The following is a 20,873-nucleotide window of genomic DNA, read 5'->3' on the forward strand; positions in this document are numbered from 1 at the left end:
GGTCACCGTCCTCCGAGCGGCCGCTCTTCCCCCGGCCGCGAGCCGAGTCCCCATTGGCTGGACCGGCTAGAGCGCGTGCCGGCCGGGGGCGCATGCCTGGCTCCGATTGGTTGGGCTTCAGCAGCATTCGCGGGGCGGTGGGGGCGAGCCGAGCTCCTATTGGCTGAATTTGAGACCGTGAGAACTGGTTGAAGGCTGGGGCGAGGCCTTCATTAATTTGGGCCGTGGGAAATCTTCGCGCCCGAGGCGGAAGCCTCACCCCATTGGCTGAGCCCCAACCGCAGGCAGGAGCCGCTTTAAGTCGCTCGTTGGCGAGGTGAGAGGACCCCCTCCATTGGTCAAGTCGATACGCTCCCTTCGTGATTGGTTAGAGTTTGGGGCCCACCGTGATTGGTTGGGCTGTTTGGCGTGTTGTGCTCGGTGGAGTCCGGGTTGCAGGAGTTGATTATGCTCCTGCTGTGTACCCAGAGTGCTCCAGAATGCTAGCATTCACCCTCTAGTGGGGAGGCAACAAACAAGTCTCTGCAGGCGAGACGGACACCTGGGAAAAACTGGAAACGGTCGCCCAGGGACCGAGCGGTAGTGAGCTTCCCGTCACTAGAGCCAAGCCAGCAGAGGTGGGGGATCCTAGCGAGCCCCGGAGCCTTGGCCACCCCTTGTCACCTGGAGGGGCGGCTGCTCCCCTGGCCTTGCCGCTGCAGTCCCCTCGGACCACGACCCCGGGGCTTCTGCCCCTGTTCATTCAGGGACATGCCCGGGGCTGCTGCAAAAGCCTCCAGGCGCCACCCCCAGACTGGGCGGGGTGCCAGGAGGGCAACAAGCGGGGGTCCCCTCCCCCTAACCTTGGAGAGGGCACGTAGGTGGTGGGAACGGGGGAAGAGGTGGACATGCCATCCCTCCCTCCCTCCTTACGCCTGTCCACCCCTCTTTTGTCGATCCTCCCGTTAGCGACCATCGCTCCAGAAAACATCCAAGTAATGCCATAGGACAGTTCCTGGAGCAGCAAAATACACAGAATGTGCTGAAATCATCTTCTAACCAAGAACAGCTTGGAAGGTCAGAAGGAGGAGCCGCTGTGCTGAGACAGGAGTCGGGCCCAACCCTGACACAGATCCAGTCCCAGGAAGGCCTCACCAGAGGAGACCCCCAGAGCCTCTGAATCAGCTGAAGCGCCAGTGTCGTCTGGAACTAAGCTCACAGTCTGGTGAGAGGGCTGAGCCCTGGGCAGGGGGGAGACTACAGGGGTCTCTGCTGGTGCTGAGGCAGAACTTGGGTTTTCACCCCTGCTGGGAACCAGGAGGTAGGCTCGGGTAGCACTGGCCCAGGTGGGGGAGGGGCACCGGCTCATGGGAGCTGACAAATCCAGCAAGTTGGTCTGGGGTCATCTAAGGGCCAGGCGAGTGAAGAATCTGATCTTCCTTAAATCATACCCCCTGGGACTTCCAAAGCCTGGAAACAGTGCCCCACTTTAAGGAGCTAAAAGCCAAGAAAGGCAAGATGAGCAGAGAAAGGTGAGGACCATAGAAAGTTTCCTTAGTGACAAGGAAAACTGAGGCGCACCCTCAGAGGAAGATGTCAACGTCAGGGCCCCTATATCTAGAGCTTCCATGAAAAATGTGAATTGGTCTCAGGCCATAGAGGTGCTCAAAAAGGACTTTGAGGGGCGGCTAGGTGGCGCAGTGGATAAAGCATCGGCCCTAGATTCAGGAGGACCTGAGTTCAAATCCGGCCTCAGACACTTGATACTTACTAGCTGTGTGACCCTGGGCAAGTCACTTAACCCCCATTGCCCCGCAAAAAAAAAACCAAAAAACAAAAAAAACTTTGAAGATAAAGTCGGAGAGGTAGAGGAAAAAATGAAGAGAGAAATTTCTTTCCATTTCCATCTTTTACTGGAGACATCCTTTGTGTAGTCACGTCTTCTGGTTTCACCCAATCCATGCCCTTCCTTCTCCCTCTGCTGTCCTTTGTTTACTGGACTTGTGTGTGTGTGTGTATGTGTTCCGGTGTGGGCATCTCCACTAGCTGCCATCTAGCCAGAAACCCCCTTGCTCTCTTCGTCCCCCTCCTAGCTCTGACTTACCTTTACCAAGTGCACAACACACCTAAACCGGCAATGTCCGGGTTTCTGAAAGATGGGTAAATTTCACTTATTGACTCGAACTTTATGTTGCTAAATCATAACACTTGGTGGGGGAAACAAAATTAATTCCTCCTTTAAGAAAAGGCCAGTAATCGTGCAACCCGGACTTAGTGTACTAAAGAACACTGACAGGGTATCGGGAGAGCCATTATCTTCTGTGGGCCTCAGTCTCATCTGTAAAACAAGAGCTGAACTATGATCTTCCTTCCACTCTTCCCTTTTCTTAGCAGTTCTCAAAAAGGGAGGGTTGATCAAACATGGGGCTTTAAAAACAAAAACTCTTTCCATTTCTGCATATCTAGTCTATTTCACTGATTTATTTTTTTAGCCACTATCAAATATTTTTGATGATTACTGCCATGTAAATTTGAAATTCGGTAAAATACTCGACCAGAATATTTTGAAAAATCTGTCACATCATAAACAATTTAGAAGGGAATGGGATCAGATACTTTAACAACCATGGATGGTGTGTGATTATGAGAAAAATCAACCCCTTTGAATACATGCAATTTTTAAAAAGCATCTATACAAATAAAATCAATGTTGACAGAAGAGAATCAGACATACAGTAAGGGAAAATATTCGCATTTAACATCATCCAAAATACACAGAATTAATTGATCCAATAAGAATCATTTCCCAAGAGGGAAGTGCTCAAAGTGGGAAGTTTCAAAAAGAAAATGTACAAAGTATTCATGGTCATAGCGACAGATGCTCCTGCTCAACAATAAGGATTTGAAGCTACCAGGGTGATTTCACTGGCATCAGAAACTTCAGGTGAGGAAACGCCTACAAACACAGACTGGCCCTTGAGAAGTGACACCCGTCAGAGGTGAACTTGAACCCTGATCTTCCTGGCTTCCAGCCTGGCTCTACTTGCTACACGAAGCCAGCCCTAGTATTTCACCTCATTCCACACAAAGTGGTGAAGATGAACAAAGAGGGAGACGTTTAATGTTGCAGCTGTGAAGAGACGGGCACGTGTGTGCAGTCTGCGGAATGCCTGAGTGCTCCGACCACTCTGATGTTCAATTTTGGATTGTCCAGCAGAAGTGACTGAACCTTCCTCTGACTCAGGAATCCCACTGCTGGGCCCAGACTCCCAGGAAGCCAAGCACAAGAGCAAAGGCCCAGTGCTATAGCAGCAGCCCCCTGGGGCCTTTTATGGAGAGCTTTGTTCTTTTACATCATCTTAATTTTCAAATACATCCCGCACTCCCCATTCAGCCATCCCTCATAACAAAGAAAGAGTGTGAAAAAACCCAACACGCTTCTCTATCACTTGAGCCTGACCAAGCTGGCCACTCATCCCCCCAGGGAATTCCCTGACCTCTTCTTTGGGGACGAGGTCACCCTATTTATCTGGCTGCTGACCTTTCGATGTTCTCCCGGTTCCACCAACTTCTCTGAATCAGTTTACCCAGGTCTCCCCATAATTCTCTGAATCTATATTCATTGTTTCTTACAGCACAGGAACATTCCCAGGACACAATTTGTTCTAGGACTCTCTATCAGCTAAGAAGGCATGCTCACAAACCAAAGCAATGCCGCAAGAAAGGCCAAGCGTGTGATCGACAGGTACAAGTGCAGAGAAAGGAGTGGAACCGAGAACACACAGGATGCCTGGGGAGGCAGCTATGATTTCTCACTCTCTTCACAGCAGAGGTGAGGGGCTGCCAGGACAGAATGGTGTATACAGTGGCAGATGTGGTTCTGGCAGGGAATGTTTTTGCATAACCCTTTGTCACAGAAGTGCTCAGTGTGGGAAGGGGCTTAGAAAAGACATCAACAGAATGCATGAGAATTACAAGAGGTAACACGATAGCAGAAAGGCCTGACCTGGGAGAAGTGGATTTAAATCTGCTGCCACCTTGGCGAGTCAGCCCACCGCTCTCTGGACCCGTTAGCTCGTCTGGAAAATGGGGAGGGATCTCCAAAGACCCTAAGCCCTGGGATTCCCTGTTGGTTTTGTTACTACCATGATGGTCCCAGGCCTAGGAGCCTGGGGCGTACTGGACACTCCAGGGACACTGGACATTCTGCACTACCCGCCGAGGGGCGGGGATGGTCAAGCACACCACTCCTCCTGCTGCCGCTCCAGAGCAGACCGCCATCACCCACCCATCACACAATTTCAGGGCTGGAAGGAACTCGGGCACAAGCTCAAATGTCACAAGCTCAGCTCGGCATCGGACATCCATGCACCGAGCCTTCAAAGTGCAATGTTCCAGACAACCCAAAGCACGGATTTCTTCCTATCTGAGCACCACACTTTTCCAGCAGAATGTCTTTGGTTTTATAAAGGAAACCCATCAGGAAAACAGGACTGACTACAAAAAATTCACTTTACAACACATGTGCCTGAAAACGGATACCTTTGGAGCAGAAAGACACCCAGAAATTCAGACTGCACCCGCAAAGTGCTTCACGATAAACACAACAGAGAGGCTAGAAGTTATGCACAGCGATTACTCGGGGGTCACTGCTGGAGCTCATAAAAGCCCTGGGCATAGACAAGGAACCAAAGAAGTAAAAACCAGTTTTGTGCACCTTGAACATCATTGAGGCTGGGAAGGCGCTGGAGTGTCCTTCCGCCCCCATCCCTTGTGCGAATAGGACTGTCCACCTTCCCTAATACCCCGGCGGTTTTCCACAAAATAAGATGAGGGGTTAGTGACATCAGAGGAAAACTGCTTCCCCCCGGGTGAGGACGGCAGGTCAGGGAGGAAGCAGGAGGAGGGGAGAGGAGGCACCCCCTTGTCTCTGCCACACTGAGCTTTGAGCAAAGTGGGTGGCAGGCTTGGATTTCCCCGGGAGGAGCTTTAGGAACTCTCTGTTTAGGTCTGAGATGGGGAAATCCATCATGAGGCAAGCACTCATCAGGATGAGCCACGGTTCAGCCTGGCCACGGAAGGGTCCCCTCTGGGCAGGGCTGATGACTCAGAAAGATGGGATCAAGTAACGCTCCCTGCTCTCTTCCTGCCCAGAGTCAGGACGGCCGGCACATTTCGAGCTGGAAATCCCTCACCTCACCCCTAGCTGTCCAACCCTCCTCTGCTCTCCATCCCCAGGGACCCCAAACACAGAGCACTTGAACATGTGCGGAGTTCTCGCTGTGGTTTTGCTGAATAACCAGGAGCACCTGAAGGGTTAGGGTGTGAACCCTAGAAAGATAAAATCTGAGAGGATGAAGAGCCTGAGTCCCCATCATTCTTGGCACATTCAGAACCTTGGGGGGCTGGGGAGTGGTGCTGCCCCAAGAGGCGGAGTTGGAAGGGGAGGGTGCCCTCCCTGGCTGCCATCACCTTTGTGCACTCAGCACCCACACCCTAGCCCACCCCAGCCCTGCCCAGTAAAACACGGCTCAAGATGGATCCCTGGCCAGAGGCCCTCACCACCCCTTACAGCAAAGATGCCCACAAACCTGGGCCCAGACCTGCCCTGTGCGCAGTGTCCAGCATGTCAGGAGGTGGGCTCCCCGGTCATCCCTGTCCCAGGGGGCACCTGTCAGTCCACACAATCCAGCTGTGCTGTGCGCCCCTCCTTCCAGCTGCCCTACACAACAGCAGCTTTGCCAGCGTGCGTGGCTCTGTTAAAAAATTACACGACAAAATGTGTGGTGACCAGCAGACACAGTATCCGTGGGTCTAGGGGCTGCCAGGGAAGGCGTGCCCCCGGCAAGCACTTCAGTGCTGGTGAGGCTTCAGCTTCTGGGTGATGACTGTCATCATGATAGCATACAGAAGGTAGACGACAAGGAGGAGGGCCGTGCAGGGTATCGGCCCGACGCAGAACAAGGACGCGACGAAGAAGACTGTCAGCAAGGAGACCAGTGTGCGGCAGCTGGCCAGCCAGCGCAGGCTGATGCGGGGGCCGTAGGTGCGGCCGGCCCGGTGCGGCGCCACAGGGCTCAGCCTACTCCTCTCAGCCTGGAACGAGTCAATCAGGTGGAAGCGGCAGAAGGCCCCGAGGAAGTCTTCCCGCGAGCAGAGTGCTTCCATGTGGCCTGCAAACTGAACCAGGACAAAGGAGGGTCAGGACCACACTGAGAAAACACTCCTGCACTGGCTCTCTGAGCCAGCCTGAGAATGAGGGCGCGGCTCGTGGAAGGTGGGGCTTGAAGAACCGGGCCTCTGCCACCAACAAGCTGGGTGTGACCTTGGCCAAGTCCTGGGGCCCAACCAGCCTTAGATCCCATAAGGGCCTACCCGCGTCATCAAGCACAGGCAAGGAACATGTGACGTCCCACATTGCGGCAGGCCCTGCGCAGAGACAACAGAATCTCTGCTTCCAACTATGTCAGTGTCCTGGGGCCTGTCTGCCACCCCCATTCCCTTAGGCTGAGCCCAGCAGCTGGACCTCCCTAGGTCCTCCTTCCTTGGCCCAGGAGCACCGCCCGCCCCATGGCACCCTGTCCTCTCACTGGCAGGAGGATGGAAGGCATTAAAGGAAGAACCATGCAAAGGAAAGAGCAGGTCTGGACTCTGGGGTCTGGTGGCCTAGGCCCACCCTCTACTGGGCACCGAGGATGCAAGGAGGAAGCCTGGCTGGTCCCGTCCCACACCAGGAAGAACATAGCATGTGAGCAGTCTACGTGCCCAAGAGTCAGAGGAGCCTGTCTCAGCTGCAAGGCCCTGGCAATGCCAGCTCGCTATGTGAGGACCCAGGAGGCTCTGGCTAAGCACAGAAGCCTGGGAGGAACCTGGGTCTGCTTTATCTGTCCCTTGACCGGGATCCCTCCTGGGGTGTGAGAGGTTCCTGGTCAGTCAAGGCCATAGCATGGAGTGACAGGGGGGCCTTTGGTCATCAAGCCCTACCCCTTGTTTCATAGGGAATGCCTCCTCCTCGCTTCTGTAGTGTCTGCAAGGGACCATTCTACAGGAGAGCCCGCCCCTGGAGCCAGTGCCTGTGGCGCGCCCACGCACATGGGAGCCGTCCTGACTCCCTCTGACAGCCGTGCCTCTGTGCTCAAGAGAGGGGCCGCCCAAGGCACATCTAACTTGGGCAGGAGAGAGCCAGGGAGCCTGACGAAGCCCCCAGACAGCAGAGCTGGCAGACAAGGCCTCTGATGAGGCCGAGTGCCCAGAGGAGCCACAAGAGAACAGGATGCAAACAGAGCCTCCAATGTTCTCCCCCAAAGGCTCCGAGTTCAGGCAGCCACGATGACAAGCTCCATCATCGATGCACAGGCACCCGATGGGGACCAACAAGAGGGAACAGAGGTCTACTAAGACCCTCGGAGAGTAAGGCCAGGGAGCCGAGAGCAGGCATGTAGTCCCCAGAGGCTGCCCCCCCCCACTAGATAGTCTAAAAATCAGGGCCATCCATTGGTCACCCATGCCAACGACGGGACCAGATAGCTGCTAGCGCTCATACGCTCTCACTCCTGCCAGGGGAGAGCCACCCGACAACTCCCTGGCTTGTCTTAGTGGTGACTTTGCCCTGAAAAAGGGGCAGGGACCCATGAAAAGAACCACAACTCCGGGCCAGAGTCTCAACCAGGAGGAAGTAGTGATGGCATGAGAAAGGCCAGAGCAGGGGAAGTGCCCACTGGGCCTCAGACTTGTGGACCACAGGAAAATGGAGAAGGGGGAGGAGCCAAGCAGGGTTCAAAGGAGCCTGGGGGAGTGACACTGAAAGGCCCCCTCCTCCATGCCTCCCTGCCCCCACTCACCCGGCGGTTAATGGTGGACGACACCCGGAAGAGCAGCCGCACCAGAGGGGCTATTTCATAGCTGCGGATGGGCTGCAGTTCTAGGTCCCCTTGGTACTCGATGTCAAATTTCCGCAGGCCATTGATGATCTACAAGCAAGGAAGAGAGCCCTAGGCATCAGCACACGTCCTTCATACACCCAAGTGACACACTGGTGCTATGAGGCTGGCCCATCGAGCTCTCTCTGGCCAGAGGGGCAGCCAAAGCCCCAGGCCTGGCCCAGAGGCCGCGAGGGCCCAGCCAGGGTCAGAGGAGCACCCTTGTTCAGCTCCTGAGGTGGAAAGGGACCCGCCAACACTCCTGTACTTCACAAAAGACCACTCCAGGATTACAAAGCCCCATTTTAGAGATGGTGAAACTGAGGCAGTTCCCTGCTAGTCCAACGACTAGCACATAGTAGGTCTTAGTCTCCTTCCTCTGATCTGAGTTCTGTCTTCACCACAGACTGCTACCTCAGTGTGGTGGCCACCAAATGTATAGATTTAAATCAGGAAGGGACCTTCCAGGGCATTTACAAAGGAGGAAACTGAGGTCCCAAGAAGTCCAGAGATATCAGGGTCAATTAGTGGCAAAGCCCTGGGACTTGTAGCTCCCCATCTCACCACGCTGCTCATATGCAGCAAGCAGAGCGGGTCTGACTGATGGACAGTGTGAGAAAATAATTATTAATAATGGGGTTTTGGGGGGGACCCAGGGACCCTCCCCCCATCAGGAACTCTGGCTGGTCTCTCAGAGCCAGCCCAAAGGCTCATTAGAGATCAGACTAACTCAGTGGAGATTAAAGCCACACCTGTCTGAGGCCTTTGCCCTCAAGGGTCTCTTTTGCTAGATCCTGAGGTCAGCCTGGCACAGCTCACTTTAACATGGGCCATGTCAGGTCATGTCAACCGATGGAGCTGGATGATTCTAGCCAATTCCCTTTGAGCAGTGTGTAAGAGCCACCTCTATGGAAGGAGGAAGGCATCTGGACCACAAGAGGCTTGTCTCCCTCTGGCGCCGGTTACCCACATGAACTTCTCTCTCTAGGTAAGGTGGGACTTCTGAACTCTGCTTGGAGCCATGTGCGCTCTCTCGGGGACAATATGGTGCTGGGGGGTTTGGCTTGTGTTAAATGCGGTCAATGCTCTCCTGCCATTTCAATAGGATTTGATAAATGCTTACTACCTAAATGGGTGCGATAGCCATTAATCGATAAGTAGTGATAGCTTAGAAAACTCCAGGCTAGTTCTCTGCTAATTTAGAACAGAAACAGGCACAGCCGCCCCGCTATTTCAAATGACACAACAGGAATACGTGTCCTTCTTTGCACTGGTCCCAGAACAACCCAGCTCCACCAAACCGGGAGGCCCATCCCCGGGAGCTCCGCCCCATCCCAAGTCCCCAAGAGGCTAGTGAGTGGCTGGACACACAGGTCCAGGCTGCAGCCGCTGACCTAACGCACATCACAGTGGTGTGTGTGGGCCCCTGTGTCCAAGGGGAAGAGGTCCTCCAGCAGACCCCGGATGACCGGTGCTAGGATCTTGCAGAGGGGGGGTCCTGCCAGGCCACCCTCACACCCCTTCAGAGACACACTGAGGCAGGGTCAATCTTACGGAACTCAGCACCCCAGAGCCCAGGTCACTCGGCCTCACTGTCCTTATCTGTAAAATGGATGTAACAGCAGCTGCCCACCAGGATATGGGGAATCAGCGGTGCTGTGAGAGACCCCGTCCTGACCTGGTATCTGCCGAGTGGGGTGAGAACCAGACCCTCATCGCTCATGACGCAGTCAGGAAGCTGCTTCTTTCCATTCTCATCAGGTGCAGTGCCCACGTTCATCATGAGCTGAGTAAGCTGGGCTTCGCTGAGCTGTGGGCAAGCACAGGGGGGATGGCAGGTCAGGCACCAGCGCCCTCTGCGGGAACATGTGGGGCAGACTCGATTCCTCCCTCCCTCCCTCCCTCCCGCTGGGAGGAGCCCGTGCCCTTGGAAGTGGCCCTGCCCACTGAGGCCCAGGTTATCCTAAGCCTATCCATTGCGAGGCCACTGGAGCACCACACCCTGCCGCAGCGCACTGAACGTACTCGGAATATCTGGCACAAATATTCCAGAGCTTTCTCCAGGTACTCGTCCGTCTTCTTGACGCTGTCCTGGCCCAGCTCGTCGAGATCATTGGTGCTGTAGGTCCCATTCATATCAATGTGATGAAAACCCAGCCAGGAGAGGAAGGACCGGTTGGCCGAGGCCTCGCTTGAATAATCGGAGAGTGAATTTGCTGTCTGCTTGGCCTGGGCGATCATCTGGGCCAATCTCAGGACCTAAATCCCAGACACGGAGAGATGGATGACGTTACCCGGCAAGCCGCCTCCTTCACAAAGCCTTCTCTGACTGCCCTGCCTGAAAACAGGCCGTCCCTTCTTCCCCTTCCCCACGCACTTATTACCTACTAACGGGCACCACGTTTGTCTACACACACCCCCCCCCCCCCTCCCCATATTAACTGTGAGCTCCTTCAGGGAAGGGCCTGTACCCTCTTCCATCCGCCCAGAAGTACGAAATCCCAATGAATTCTGGGAAGCTGAGGAGCCCAGGGTCCTCGTGGTGGGGGCCCGTGGAGAGGCCCCTGACGCTAGCTGGGCACCTCCCACCAAACCAGGTAGGTCTCCCCAGTCCATCGGCCAGCCCCTTCAAAGGAGTTCAGGAATATCCAGGGGTGGCCTCCTCCTCGGACGCCTGGTCATTCGGCCAGTCAGCCCATAGAGCCCCGGTCCTCAAGGGACTCACCAGCTGGCTGGCCAAACTACCTGGCAGGGAGGACGTGCCAGGTCCCAGCCGGGTCAACCCCAACAACAAATGCCTGTGGCCCAGCCAGGGCTCAGCTGGGCAGGGTGCCCCTGAGCTCCTTGCTCATTCCTGAGAGGTGAGGAGCCCCGGCCACCACCCTTTTGCACATCAGACTTCAGTTCTTTGAGAACATGACCTACTGACAGCATCACCTTGTGTAGCCCAGCCCAGAGGCTGTGTCTCCTTCCCCTCCCATTCTGGCCTGGGGACTTCTCCTTCTCTCCGGGTGTCTTTCCGACTCCGCCCTCCAGTCTGTCTCCACTCCCCACCCCCCAACCCCCACAGGTTTCTTTCTGTCTCCTCTTTCCACAACCATCTCCATTCCTTTTTTTTTTTTTTTTTGGTGAGGCAATTGGGGTTAAGTGACTTGCCCAAGGTCACACAGCTAGTAAGTATTAAATGTCTGAGGCCAGATTTGAACTCAGGTCCTCTTGACTCCAGGGCCAGTGCTCTATCCACTGCGCCACCTAGCTGCCCCTTCATTCCCTTTGTTCATTTCTCTCCTCTGTCCACTTGCCCCCCACCCCCAGACCACTGTTGGGAAAAGAAGGAGGTTACTTTTCCCAGGATAATTCAGCTGGAGGATGACCACAGGGCTCCCCTCAGTGCCTCATGGCTGAAGGAAAGGAACCCTGGGCTCTTAAAGGGGATGGCAGGGAGGCTGGGTGCCGGAAGGTGCTCCCACGGTGGCAAGGCCTCAAGGCCAGGCTGGTGGCTGAACTCCTGGCCGGCTGCCCTGGGGCCAGCAGAGAGGGACAGATGGCTAAGAAACAAGAGTCTCTTGGAACGTCTGACGCAGAACAGTTTTTAAAGTCCTGCTTCGCTTAATTTAATCTGACAAGCAGAGGAACTGACAGCTTAGCGCTTCAAGAACCCCCCAAACCCGAGCTGCTTTGGCTCGGGCAGCAAAATTCAGTGAGCACTGACTGTGGAGCGCTCGCCGTCGAGAGGTCACACTCTGCTGGAAAGAAGAGTGGGGAGGAGACTGGAGGAAAAAGCAGGGGACCCCACAGGCCCCGGAGCCTCCAAAGAGAGGTTGCCAAGGGCCCTCCTGGGGAGAAGGGAGGAGGGGGCCCACTCCTCTTCTGACCTTGCCTTGTGCTACACGTTACTGATTCGACCTTGGGCCCAATCTCCAAGTCCCCGTTGGAAACAAGGCCCCGCGCAGTGGGGCACGCCTGCTCCTGACTCATGGGCACAGGGCACATCAGAGACGCTCCAGCCCTCCACCTCTGGGGCCAGACTGACTCACCAAGGTCCGGACTTCAGGACCAAACATCTGCTTGTACTGGCCGTCCTGGCCCTCCAAGCTGTAAATGTGGCTCTTCACCTTGAAGGAGGCGTCTGTGACGGTGGGGGGCCAGGAGGAGAGCAGGTTCCCTGGGAAGGTGGGCGTCATGAGGACCCGATGCTGCCGGTGCGGGATGACCAACTCTGGCTCCAAGAACAGCTGCTCTCCTATGGGGGGAGGGGGGAGGGCGAGACAGAGCGGCTCAAGTGGCCTGGCCCAGCCAAGCCCTCAGCCACGTCCCGCCCTCCTGGGATCAGCCCGTCACAAAGCTTCGGGTGCCCAGCTCCAGGCAGAGGGGATATGCCAACAAACCAAAAGGATCCCTTCCCTGGAGAAAGCTTCTGCTTGGATGAGGGAGCCTGAATAAGGAGGGGAGGGGGAGTGCAGGCACAAAAGGATTCCTGTAGAAGCTTGACCGGAGCGTCTTGGAGGAGGCTGGGACTGAAGAGGGAGGCACTGCAGGAGTGAGGCCCAGCCAGTGCAAAGGCGTGGAGGTGGGAGATGGGAGGCCTGGCTAAGAGGAGCATGGAGAAGAATGCTGGGCCAGGCCACTGAGCTGTGCCCGTGGAGCAGCCACGAGAAGCACAGACTGCAGAGGGGCTCAGGAGGCCCAGAGCCTCCTGTGTGGGCACTTGAGGCGATGATGGCTGTGGGATGGTTCTTAACATGGAAACTCTACACTTGAAAACACTTTCTGGTAAGATACTTTTCTTTCTTTCTTTCTTTTTTTTTTTTGCAGGGCAATGGGGGTAAAGTGACTTGCCCAAGGTCACACAGCTAATAAGTGTCAAGTGTCTGAGACCGGATTTGAACTCAGGTCCTCCTGAATCCAGGGCCGGTGTTTTATCCACTGCACCACCTAGCTGCCCCCTGGTAAAATACTTTCAAAAGAAGGAACCTGAAGCCGAGCAGGGCCTCTACTGCCGTGGGATCAGACCCATGGGAGACGTCATGAGGACAGGGATGGCCATAGTGATGCTGCCCCCAGGGCTGGACACTCCATTTGGGGGCTAAGGACTCTAGACAAAAGCCCTGGGCAGGAAAGAGTGGAGTCTGGGAATGAGGCCTGGCTCTGAGTCTGACCTCTGTCACCTTGGACATGTCCCTCAGCTCCCAATTGGTTCTTGCCTCACCAACCCCTACAAGGGGCTGAAACACAAAGTGCCTGAACTCAGGGAGTCACATTCTAAAGGGGTGTGCGTGGGCACGCATGCGTGTGCATGAGGGTATGCATGCGTGTGTGTGAGAGCATGCATGTGTGTGTGCATGTGAGGGTATGCGTGTGCATGTATGCATGCGTGCAACAACAGGCCGACACACAAGGTGTGGGTGATCACCTACACCATGCAGGCTCGAGTGGGGCGAGGAGGCAGGGCTCGCCAACACAAGGACGCCGGCTCTAAGGCATCTCCAAAGGCAGGAGGAGGGGCACCAAGGAGACCACCTGGAGAAGGTGAGCTTGGCCCAGCAAGAGTGCCCGGAGTGCAGGCCAGCTAGATGGCGCAGTGGATAGAGCACTGGCCTTGGAGTCAGGAGTACCTGAGTTCAAATCCAGCCTCAGACACTTAACACTTACTAGCTGTGTGACCCTGGGCAAGTCACTTAACCCTAATTGCCTCACAAAAAAAAAATAAAAAGAGTGCCCGGAGCAAGCCCCCAAGCTGATGTCACCAAGCCCTGCATCCGGGGCCCTTCTCCACCAGAAGGGAGGGAAGGAGAGGCTGCGCACCCTAGTGGAGAGACACACAAGGCGGGAGATGGCAAGAACCTTGAAGCAGAACACAGAGAGCGGGGCTCAAGCTTTGGCAAAGCCACCACAGGCCAGTGCCACGGTTTCAAGCCTCCATTTGCTCACCTGTGAAATGGGAAGAGCAGGTTCCCTCCTGGACGCCTGAGCCATTGAGGGCTATGGGGAGGAGCCGAGTGAAAGGGAAGGGGTACGAGAGGGCAGCAGGGCAGGCGCCACTCACCCTTCTGGATCATCTCTGCCAGGTTGGGCTGGGCAAAGACCTTGGCGACACGGAACAGCATGAGTGCGTTCTTGGGGCTCACCAGATCTGTGCGGAGGGCGCGGCTGAGAAAGCCTATGAAGAGCTTGGTGTACATCAGCAGGTTTTCCTGCACAAAGGGAGCCCTGAAACACACCCCACACCCAGGTCAGCCCAGCGGGAGGGCTACGAACCGCCCCCCATCAGGCTGAGTGCCACAGCCCTGCAGGGCCAAGGGACCCCCCCACTTGGGGGACATGCTGGGCCCCAGAGCTTGCTGGGTTTCCCCCAGTGATATTCTTGCAGATCCTAAAGCTACAAAGGATGCCAAGGACAACAAGTGGGCAAGAATCCTCTTGGCACGTGCTCATAGTTCTGGGCACAGGTGGAAGGGCTTCATCTGGGGGAAGACCTCATTCTGCCAACCCCCTTCTGGATGGCTCTAATGGCCTGGCCTGGTCACTCTCCTTCCTCTCCCCCAGGGGACCACAGGCCATCCCACTCTGCCACAAGTTCCTGGACCACCCTGGACGACCCAACTCTAGTCTCACAGGAACGTGCTCGGGGGAGGGGGGACAGTGGCCCTTTGGGACCTCTTAGTCCCTTCCTTGGATCTCTGGGTTCCCAGGAACCCACAAATAGGGAAAGGGAGATTAGCAAGACAAGAGGGATGAAGTGAGGTGTGCTGGGAGAGGCGGCTGGGTAACTCCCAGGGATGAGAATGTCTGCTCCCGCCCTGGGCCGGGAAGCCTGGGAGCCCTGGAGAGGACAAGACCCAGGTCTCTCACCACTTTTCGGGGACACTTCGAGGCTGAAGATCTGCAGCCACACACTGTTTCTCTGGGGCGTATCTCCACGGCTGTAAGTAACTCAGCCACATCTCCAGGACCTGACAGAAGACACACGTGTGCCACCCCCTGTTCTGAGGCCCCTCCCAGCCCTGACGGTCTGGCAAAGCTCCTCCCCAAGTGGGGTCCTGTCACCTCCACTTCAGTCCGAGGCTGGATGGGCTGAGGCACAGCTTGGCCTTATGGGCCTCAGAGCTTTCTGCACCCTAAGCTTCACACTGAGGGAATGGGTGGCATAGTGGGCAGTTCTGGGCTTAAGGGTCAGGCACGCTGGCTCCCGAGCCCGTACCGACCTCAGAGGTGGGTGCTGCCTCCCCTCCCCAGGGAGACTGAGGGACCAAACTGCTCTCGGAGCCCGCTCCGGCACGGGCTGCACCTGCCTCACTGAGGACGGCTCTCAAGGTTCCACACCCCCTTTCTTGGGGCTGTCAGCAGCTCTCCCTGGCCTGTGTGTCCCGCCCCCAGCTTCACTGGCTGAACACGAGAGTCCCAGGGCATCTGGCCCCAAGTACGACTCATACGTACGGCTCGAAAAGAAGCGTCCAAGGGGCCAGTGGCCAAAGCAGTGTTGAAGGAAGATGTAGAGCTTCTGCTGGCACAAAGCGCGGGATGACCACTCTGCAGCAGAGGCACACGAGAGTCAAATGGCGTCAGGTGGGGGACCAAAGGGCGGCACACCAGTCTCCCACAGCCCTGAGCCCCCCATCTCCAGGGGGCTCTAAGGCTCTGGCACACCCCGGCAGGTGCCACCGGGCACGCTGCTTCCCCTCTGCCTGTAATAGGAGGAGGGTCGGGGCACCTCCCTGTGGGGTGGTTGGGAGGATGGGATAAGGCAGCTACTACGATCCCTGCCACCCCTCTGCCCTGACACGGGGTCCAAGGGAAGCCAGGCTCGCGGCTGGGCTCTCTATGGGTCCTACCACACCAGAGCCCTCGAATCGGACCCTCAGCCAGGAAGGGGGCCGGCAGACGCCAGGATGTCTCAGGACATCCTCTCCTCCCAAGGGGCTCCTGAAGAAACCTCCAGTCAGGGTGGACACTGGAGAAGGCTGGTGGCACTGGGGGGTACAGCGCCGGGCCTAGAGTCAGGAAGGCCCAAGTTCAAATCCGACCATGGGCGCTCCTGGGCAGGTCACTGAACCTATCTGCCTCAGTGTCCTCATCTATAAAATGGCAACAACAACAATCCTTCCTGCCTTGGGCCGCTGTGAGGGTCAAATGAGCTATTTGTCAAGGGCTTGTCATTGGGCCTGGCACACAGGAAGCACTAGAGAAATGCTTATGGCCACCCCTCCGCTTGGCTCCCTGTCCCTTCCCGACGACCCTGGGTGAGATGGAGACAGAACAGGCACAAGGAAGTTTTCCCTGAGCTTAGTGGGAGGCTGTGACCACATGGGTGACTTCCACGTGTTACTCCCAGCATGCCAGCTCCACTGGGGCACCCATGGGTCTGTCACCAGTGTAGACAGGTCAGGCACCGTCACTGTCCTGGGTAGCTCACTGGACAGCATGCCTGGGGGCAGGGCGCAGGGGAGCTGTGGGGCACTAGGCCAGACCCACAACCAGGAATCCCCTCGGGCTACAGAGCACCTGGAGCCGGCAGAGCCGGAACAACAGGTGGAGAAGCAATAGGGAGCCAATGCTAACTCTGGGGAAGGGCAGGCCCTGGTCATTCACTCATCCACTGCACAAGAGAAGAAGTGCAAAGGGCTTAGGATTGAGTGGGTGGGGAGGGGGCTCGCTCAGGATGTTTGCCAGTGAGGTGCGGACAGGCCCACAGGCTACCAGGCAATAATTCAATCACGGTTGGGCAGCTCAGGAAGGAGAAACTAGGAGATGGCCCTGAGTCCTGCAGGAAGTCTTCCTGCCACTGTGGTGGTGGTCCAGTGAAAGATGCCCCAGCTCCAGCACATCCTTCCCAGGAGGTGGCCATTCATCTCAGTGAACCTCAGTTTCCCCTCCTAAGTCTCTAAAACCCTTGATGTGCCCTTTAGGACGAGCAGCAGCCCCGATTTAGGCAGCGCTTGACCCGGCCTTCCCTACAGATGAGGAAACAGGCAGTGAGGGGTGGACTGGGACTCCCTCGGTAACACCACACTGTCATTGGCTGGCATCTCCTCCCCCTCTTGGCTTCCCGAGGGCTCAAGTCTTGTCTGGAGCTGGTGCTAAGCAACCCCGAGAAGGACCAAGGGCTCTTACCACCTATGGGTCCCACGTCAGGCAGCACCACGGACAGCCAGAGGACATTGCCCCAGAGGCCCCAGGGAGTCACTGCCAGGAGCAGGTGGCCCAAAGGCCACAGGCTGCACAAGTGTGGACGGGCTGGAGCTGCCCCACTGGAGGGAGAGCGCACCTCTGCTGGCACACGTGGGGTGATGCTAAAGAGGTCTCCAGGGTGTGGGGCCGCTCCTTTTTCATGGGAAGTTTACACCCCCACGAGGGAGGGATGAGAGGGGCCGGTGGGGCACACAGTGGGCAGGGCGGTGGGTACACGGGCAGGGGGGCACGCAGGCAGGCAGTGGGCACACGGGCAGGCAGGCCACTGGGCACCCTGGGTTCTGGTGGGAAGCGAGGGGAGAGCCCACTCACCGCTTGAACTCCTCCAGGGGGCTGGCCGTGTGTGAGTGCGTGGAGGGGGATGCCTGCTCGGGCTTCAGGCTGTTGGAGAAGGCGTGCAGGTGTTTCAGGAGCAGCCTCACCACCAGCACGTGCTCTTCGGTCGGCTTGAATGATTCCTGTGTGCAGAGCGAAAGGAGGAAATGGGGAGGTCCCACAGAAGAACCCGGGGCACAAAGGGGCTCCCCTCTCATTCCTCATCACCACCCCTTTTCTCCTCTGCAAAGCCCTCTCTCCCAACACCATCCAGGGGTTAGCCTCACTTTGCAGATAGGGAAACTGAGGCCCAGGGCGACAGCACCTGCCCAGAGCGCCCAAACCCCCTGGCCCCACACCTGTGGGGATCCCTGAAGACACGGGTCACAAAAGGCACCCTGGGAAATCCCTCCATCTGGAGGCACCATGACAGAAAGCCCCTCCTCTGTCCTGGCCTCCAGGGCTGCGGGGCCTTCCAGCTTGGGCCCCTGCACCCCCAAAGGATGGCAGCAGCCACAGCCCAAGGGTACGTTTCTCCCAAGGGCAGGGTTCAAGTTGTCCTCCTGCTCTGGAGGCAAAGGAGAGCAGAAGTGGGGCTATGCAGAGGCCGCCCGACCACCACTGGCCCCCAGACCCGCTCCTCAGAGGGGATTCTTCCAAGGGCCCAGCGCTGCATCTTCTCAAAGACCCCAGCTCCCAAATGGACTACGTGTGTTCTTGGCCAAGTCCTTTTCCTTGTTGGGCCTGGGCTTCCTTCTCCTAAAAAGGGGATAGCGCCCCCTGCCTCCCCGGGCTGCAGCACAGATCTAGACGTAGGACCCACAGGCGCAGGATCGATAGTTCAGGCAAAGGAGCCCCGTGGGCATTCGAGGCCCTTCTTCACCCTCCATGCGCCTGTACACGTAGCTCTTCCACGGCTGGGACGGCCGTCCTCTCTCCTCCTCACCCGGTGACTCGCTTCACAGCACTGAAGGCCATACTCAGAGGCTCCCCGGACGCAGGCAATGACCTTCTCCTAGACAGTAAACTCCATGAGGGCGGGAACCAGATCAGAGTGAACTCTGTCTCCCCTGGGTCCAACACAAGCCTACACATAGTAGGTGCTTGATACATGTTTTCTGAACTCAAAGCACTGCCCATCATTTGTGCACGTGCCAGGCACCACGTCTTGGGAATGCAAAGACCAAGCGGTCCCTGCCCTCGAGGACGAGGACGGAAACCTCAGGTATTCAGGAAAGGGAGAGAAGAGGACCTGGAGCTTCTGAATCCGCCAAGTGGAGATGTCCCACGCGGGAGCCTCGGGCAGCAGCACCGACTCCTTGTCCTCACTCACACGCCCGCAGCAGATGTGGGCAATGGGGAGAAGTTCCAGGGAGGCTGACTTCAGTTTCACAAAAGGGGGATTTCCCAACCTTCAGAGCTGCCCAACAGTAGAAGAGGCTGCCTTTGGGGGATATTGTAATGATTGGAATGACGCCACCAAGGGCTAAAATTCTAGCTAAACTGTCTAAAATATCCAATGAGTGGTCGCCAATAAATTATAAGCTTTAGCAAGAGTTAGATTTTTAAGCATTTATTAAGGAGAATAAGAATTTGGTAAAGAGAGAGAAAAAGGCCTAGATTCCTATCTATTAAAGGGAGAGCGCATTTCTAGCTCCACTCTCCAGAGGAAAGAGACCGCAAGACTGAGCGCCAGTCTCTTCCTTCCTCCTCCCACTAGCCCGCGTCACTTCCTGACTCCTGGTCTTGCCCTCAAAGACCTTCCCTTCATGGGCAGAACTCTTCTACAGTAAGTATCCAGCAGGTGGCGTCATTCCAATCATTACAATATGCTGTAGAGGGCAGGACATGCCCTGGACAGGAGGTACAAAGACTGTCCACCAGTGACAGCTGCTCTAGCCCGGGTCCCTTCCCTGGCCTTGAGCCTCACCAGCAGGGTTCCAGAATGAGGGGACAAATGAAGAGGGAGGGAGGCAGAGTGCACGATGCAACAAAGCCCCAAGACCAACGGAAGGACTTTGGAAATCTCCAGTGATGTCTTGTCTGCCCCTACTTTCCTGTCAGTGCCAGCCTATGTGTTCCTTCCTTCCTTCAAGGCCCACAACCCTTAGACTCTACCGAGGCCCAAAGACCTGGGCCCTGGCCTGCCTCACAGCTTACTAGCCAGAGAACGCTGCATAGGCCATGGCTATTTTCTGTGCCTCAGTTTCTTCATCTGTAGAGTAGAGATGATAACATAGGGAAGAGATACCCCATGGGGTCATTGGGGGAATCCAGAGAGAGCTCCACAAAGATGAGGGAGGCCAGGAGACGGGGAAGGGCTGTGACATTCACATACACCTTGTTAGACCTAAGAGTTAGGAAGACCCGAGTGGCAATCCAGGCTCTGCCACTGACTAGCTGTGCCCCCACAGAGCAGCACGTGACGCAGCGGCGATAAGGGGCTAATATCTGCCATGAAGGGTCGTGGTGGGCCTCGAGTGGCACTGGCGGCCCCCTGCCCCAAGCGGCCGCAGGGAGGAGCTGAGACCCGAGCCAGTGTTCTTCCCGTCACCTGCCATCAGGGTCCTCTCTTCCTTCCCCCATTGCTGAGAAAGCCAGACAGGGTTTTCACCAGTGAAGGTCCTTCTCCATCCTCACCCCCTCCCCACCTACCCGGAGACCCCCAAGGAAGAGCTTGAGAAGCGAGGCCTGACACCACTATTGTCAGTACCTGCCCCAGCAGCCAAAGGCTCTCTCCTTTTACTCCTCCCCACAGGCGATGACAATCGTGAAATGACATCCGGCTGACTCCGACCACAGAAGGTGACCGATGACTTTGGAGAGCAGGGAACCTCGGAGTGGAGGGCACACCCAGACACTGCACGCCCTGCCTCTGACTGACGGGGGCCCAGCAGCACATCACCGGCAATGTCACAGAACCAGAAGCCGCCTCTCGTGGCCTCTGGTCCAATCGCCCACCCAGATCAGCTTTGTGCCAGGTGCCGTGTGACGCAGAGCAGAAAACGAAGGTTCTCTGAGTGAAGGTATGGCTCCCTCTCCGGCATTCAGACTCTGCTCACACATCCCCGTGGGGGATGGAGCTTGTGACCGCCCCTAGCAGCCGCTTCATCGGGTCTGCCGACTATCAGAAAGTCAATCCTTCTTTGGCCGGGTCCAGGCGGCTACCTGGTGAGGACAGTGTGCCCACTCTCACCCAGGAGAGCCCTTCAGGCAGGAGGTTCTCTTCTCAAGTCGGCCTTCTCAGTGTTTCTCTTAAAAGGCAGTGTGTCAGGCAGCTAGGGGGCGCAGTGGATAAGCACCGGCCCCGGAGTCAAGAGGACCTGAGTTCAAATCCGGCCTCAGATACTTGACACTTACTAGCTTGTGTGACCCTGGGCAAGTCACTTAACTCCCATTGCCCTGCAAAAAAACAAACAAAAACAAAAACAAAGGCAGTGTGTCCACAGCTGAGCACGACATTCCAGGTCT

General features: G+C 56.5%; 1 protein-coding gene across 1 annotated transcript in view; it reads right to left on the reverse strand.

Moving 5' to 3' along the window:
• Nucleotides 1-1,886: 1,886 nt before the first annotated feature.
• SMPD4 (sphingomyelin phosphodiesterase 4) overlaps nt 1,887-20,873 on the reverse strand; it is a 39,444-nt gene continuing 20,457 nt past the window's right edge. Inside the window, 11 exon segments of the mRNA XM_043968626.1 lie at nt 1,887-6,159; nt 7,821-7,949; nt 9,577-9,708; nt 9,924-10,157; nt 11,936-12,141; nt 13,945-14,108; nt 14,751-14,851; nt 15,336-15,359; nt 15,361-15,405; nt 15,407-15,428; nt 17,400-17,545. Coding sequence (XP_043824561.1) covers nt 5,833-6,159; nt 7,821-7,949; nt 9,577-9,708; nt 9,924-10,157; nt 11,936-12,141; nt 13,945-14,108; nt 14,751-14,851; nt 15,336-15,359; nt 15,361-15,405; nt 15,407-15,428; nt 17,400-17,545 — 1,530 coding nt within the window. The 3' untranslated portion in view covers nt 1,887-5,832.

This window comes from Dromiciops gliroides, chromosome 1, assembly GCF_019393635.1.
Source record: "Dromiciops gliroides isolate mDroGli1 chromosome 1, mDroGli1.pri, whole genome shotgun sequence".
Classification (NCBI taxonomy): Eukaryota; Metazoa; Chordata; class Mammalia; order Microbiotheria; family Microbiotheriidae; genus Dromiciops; species Dromiciops gliroides.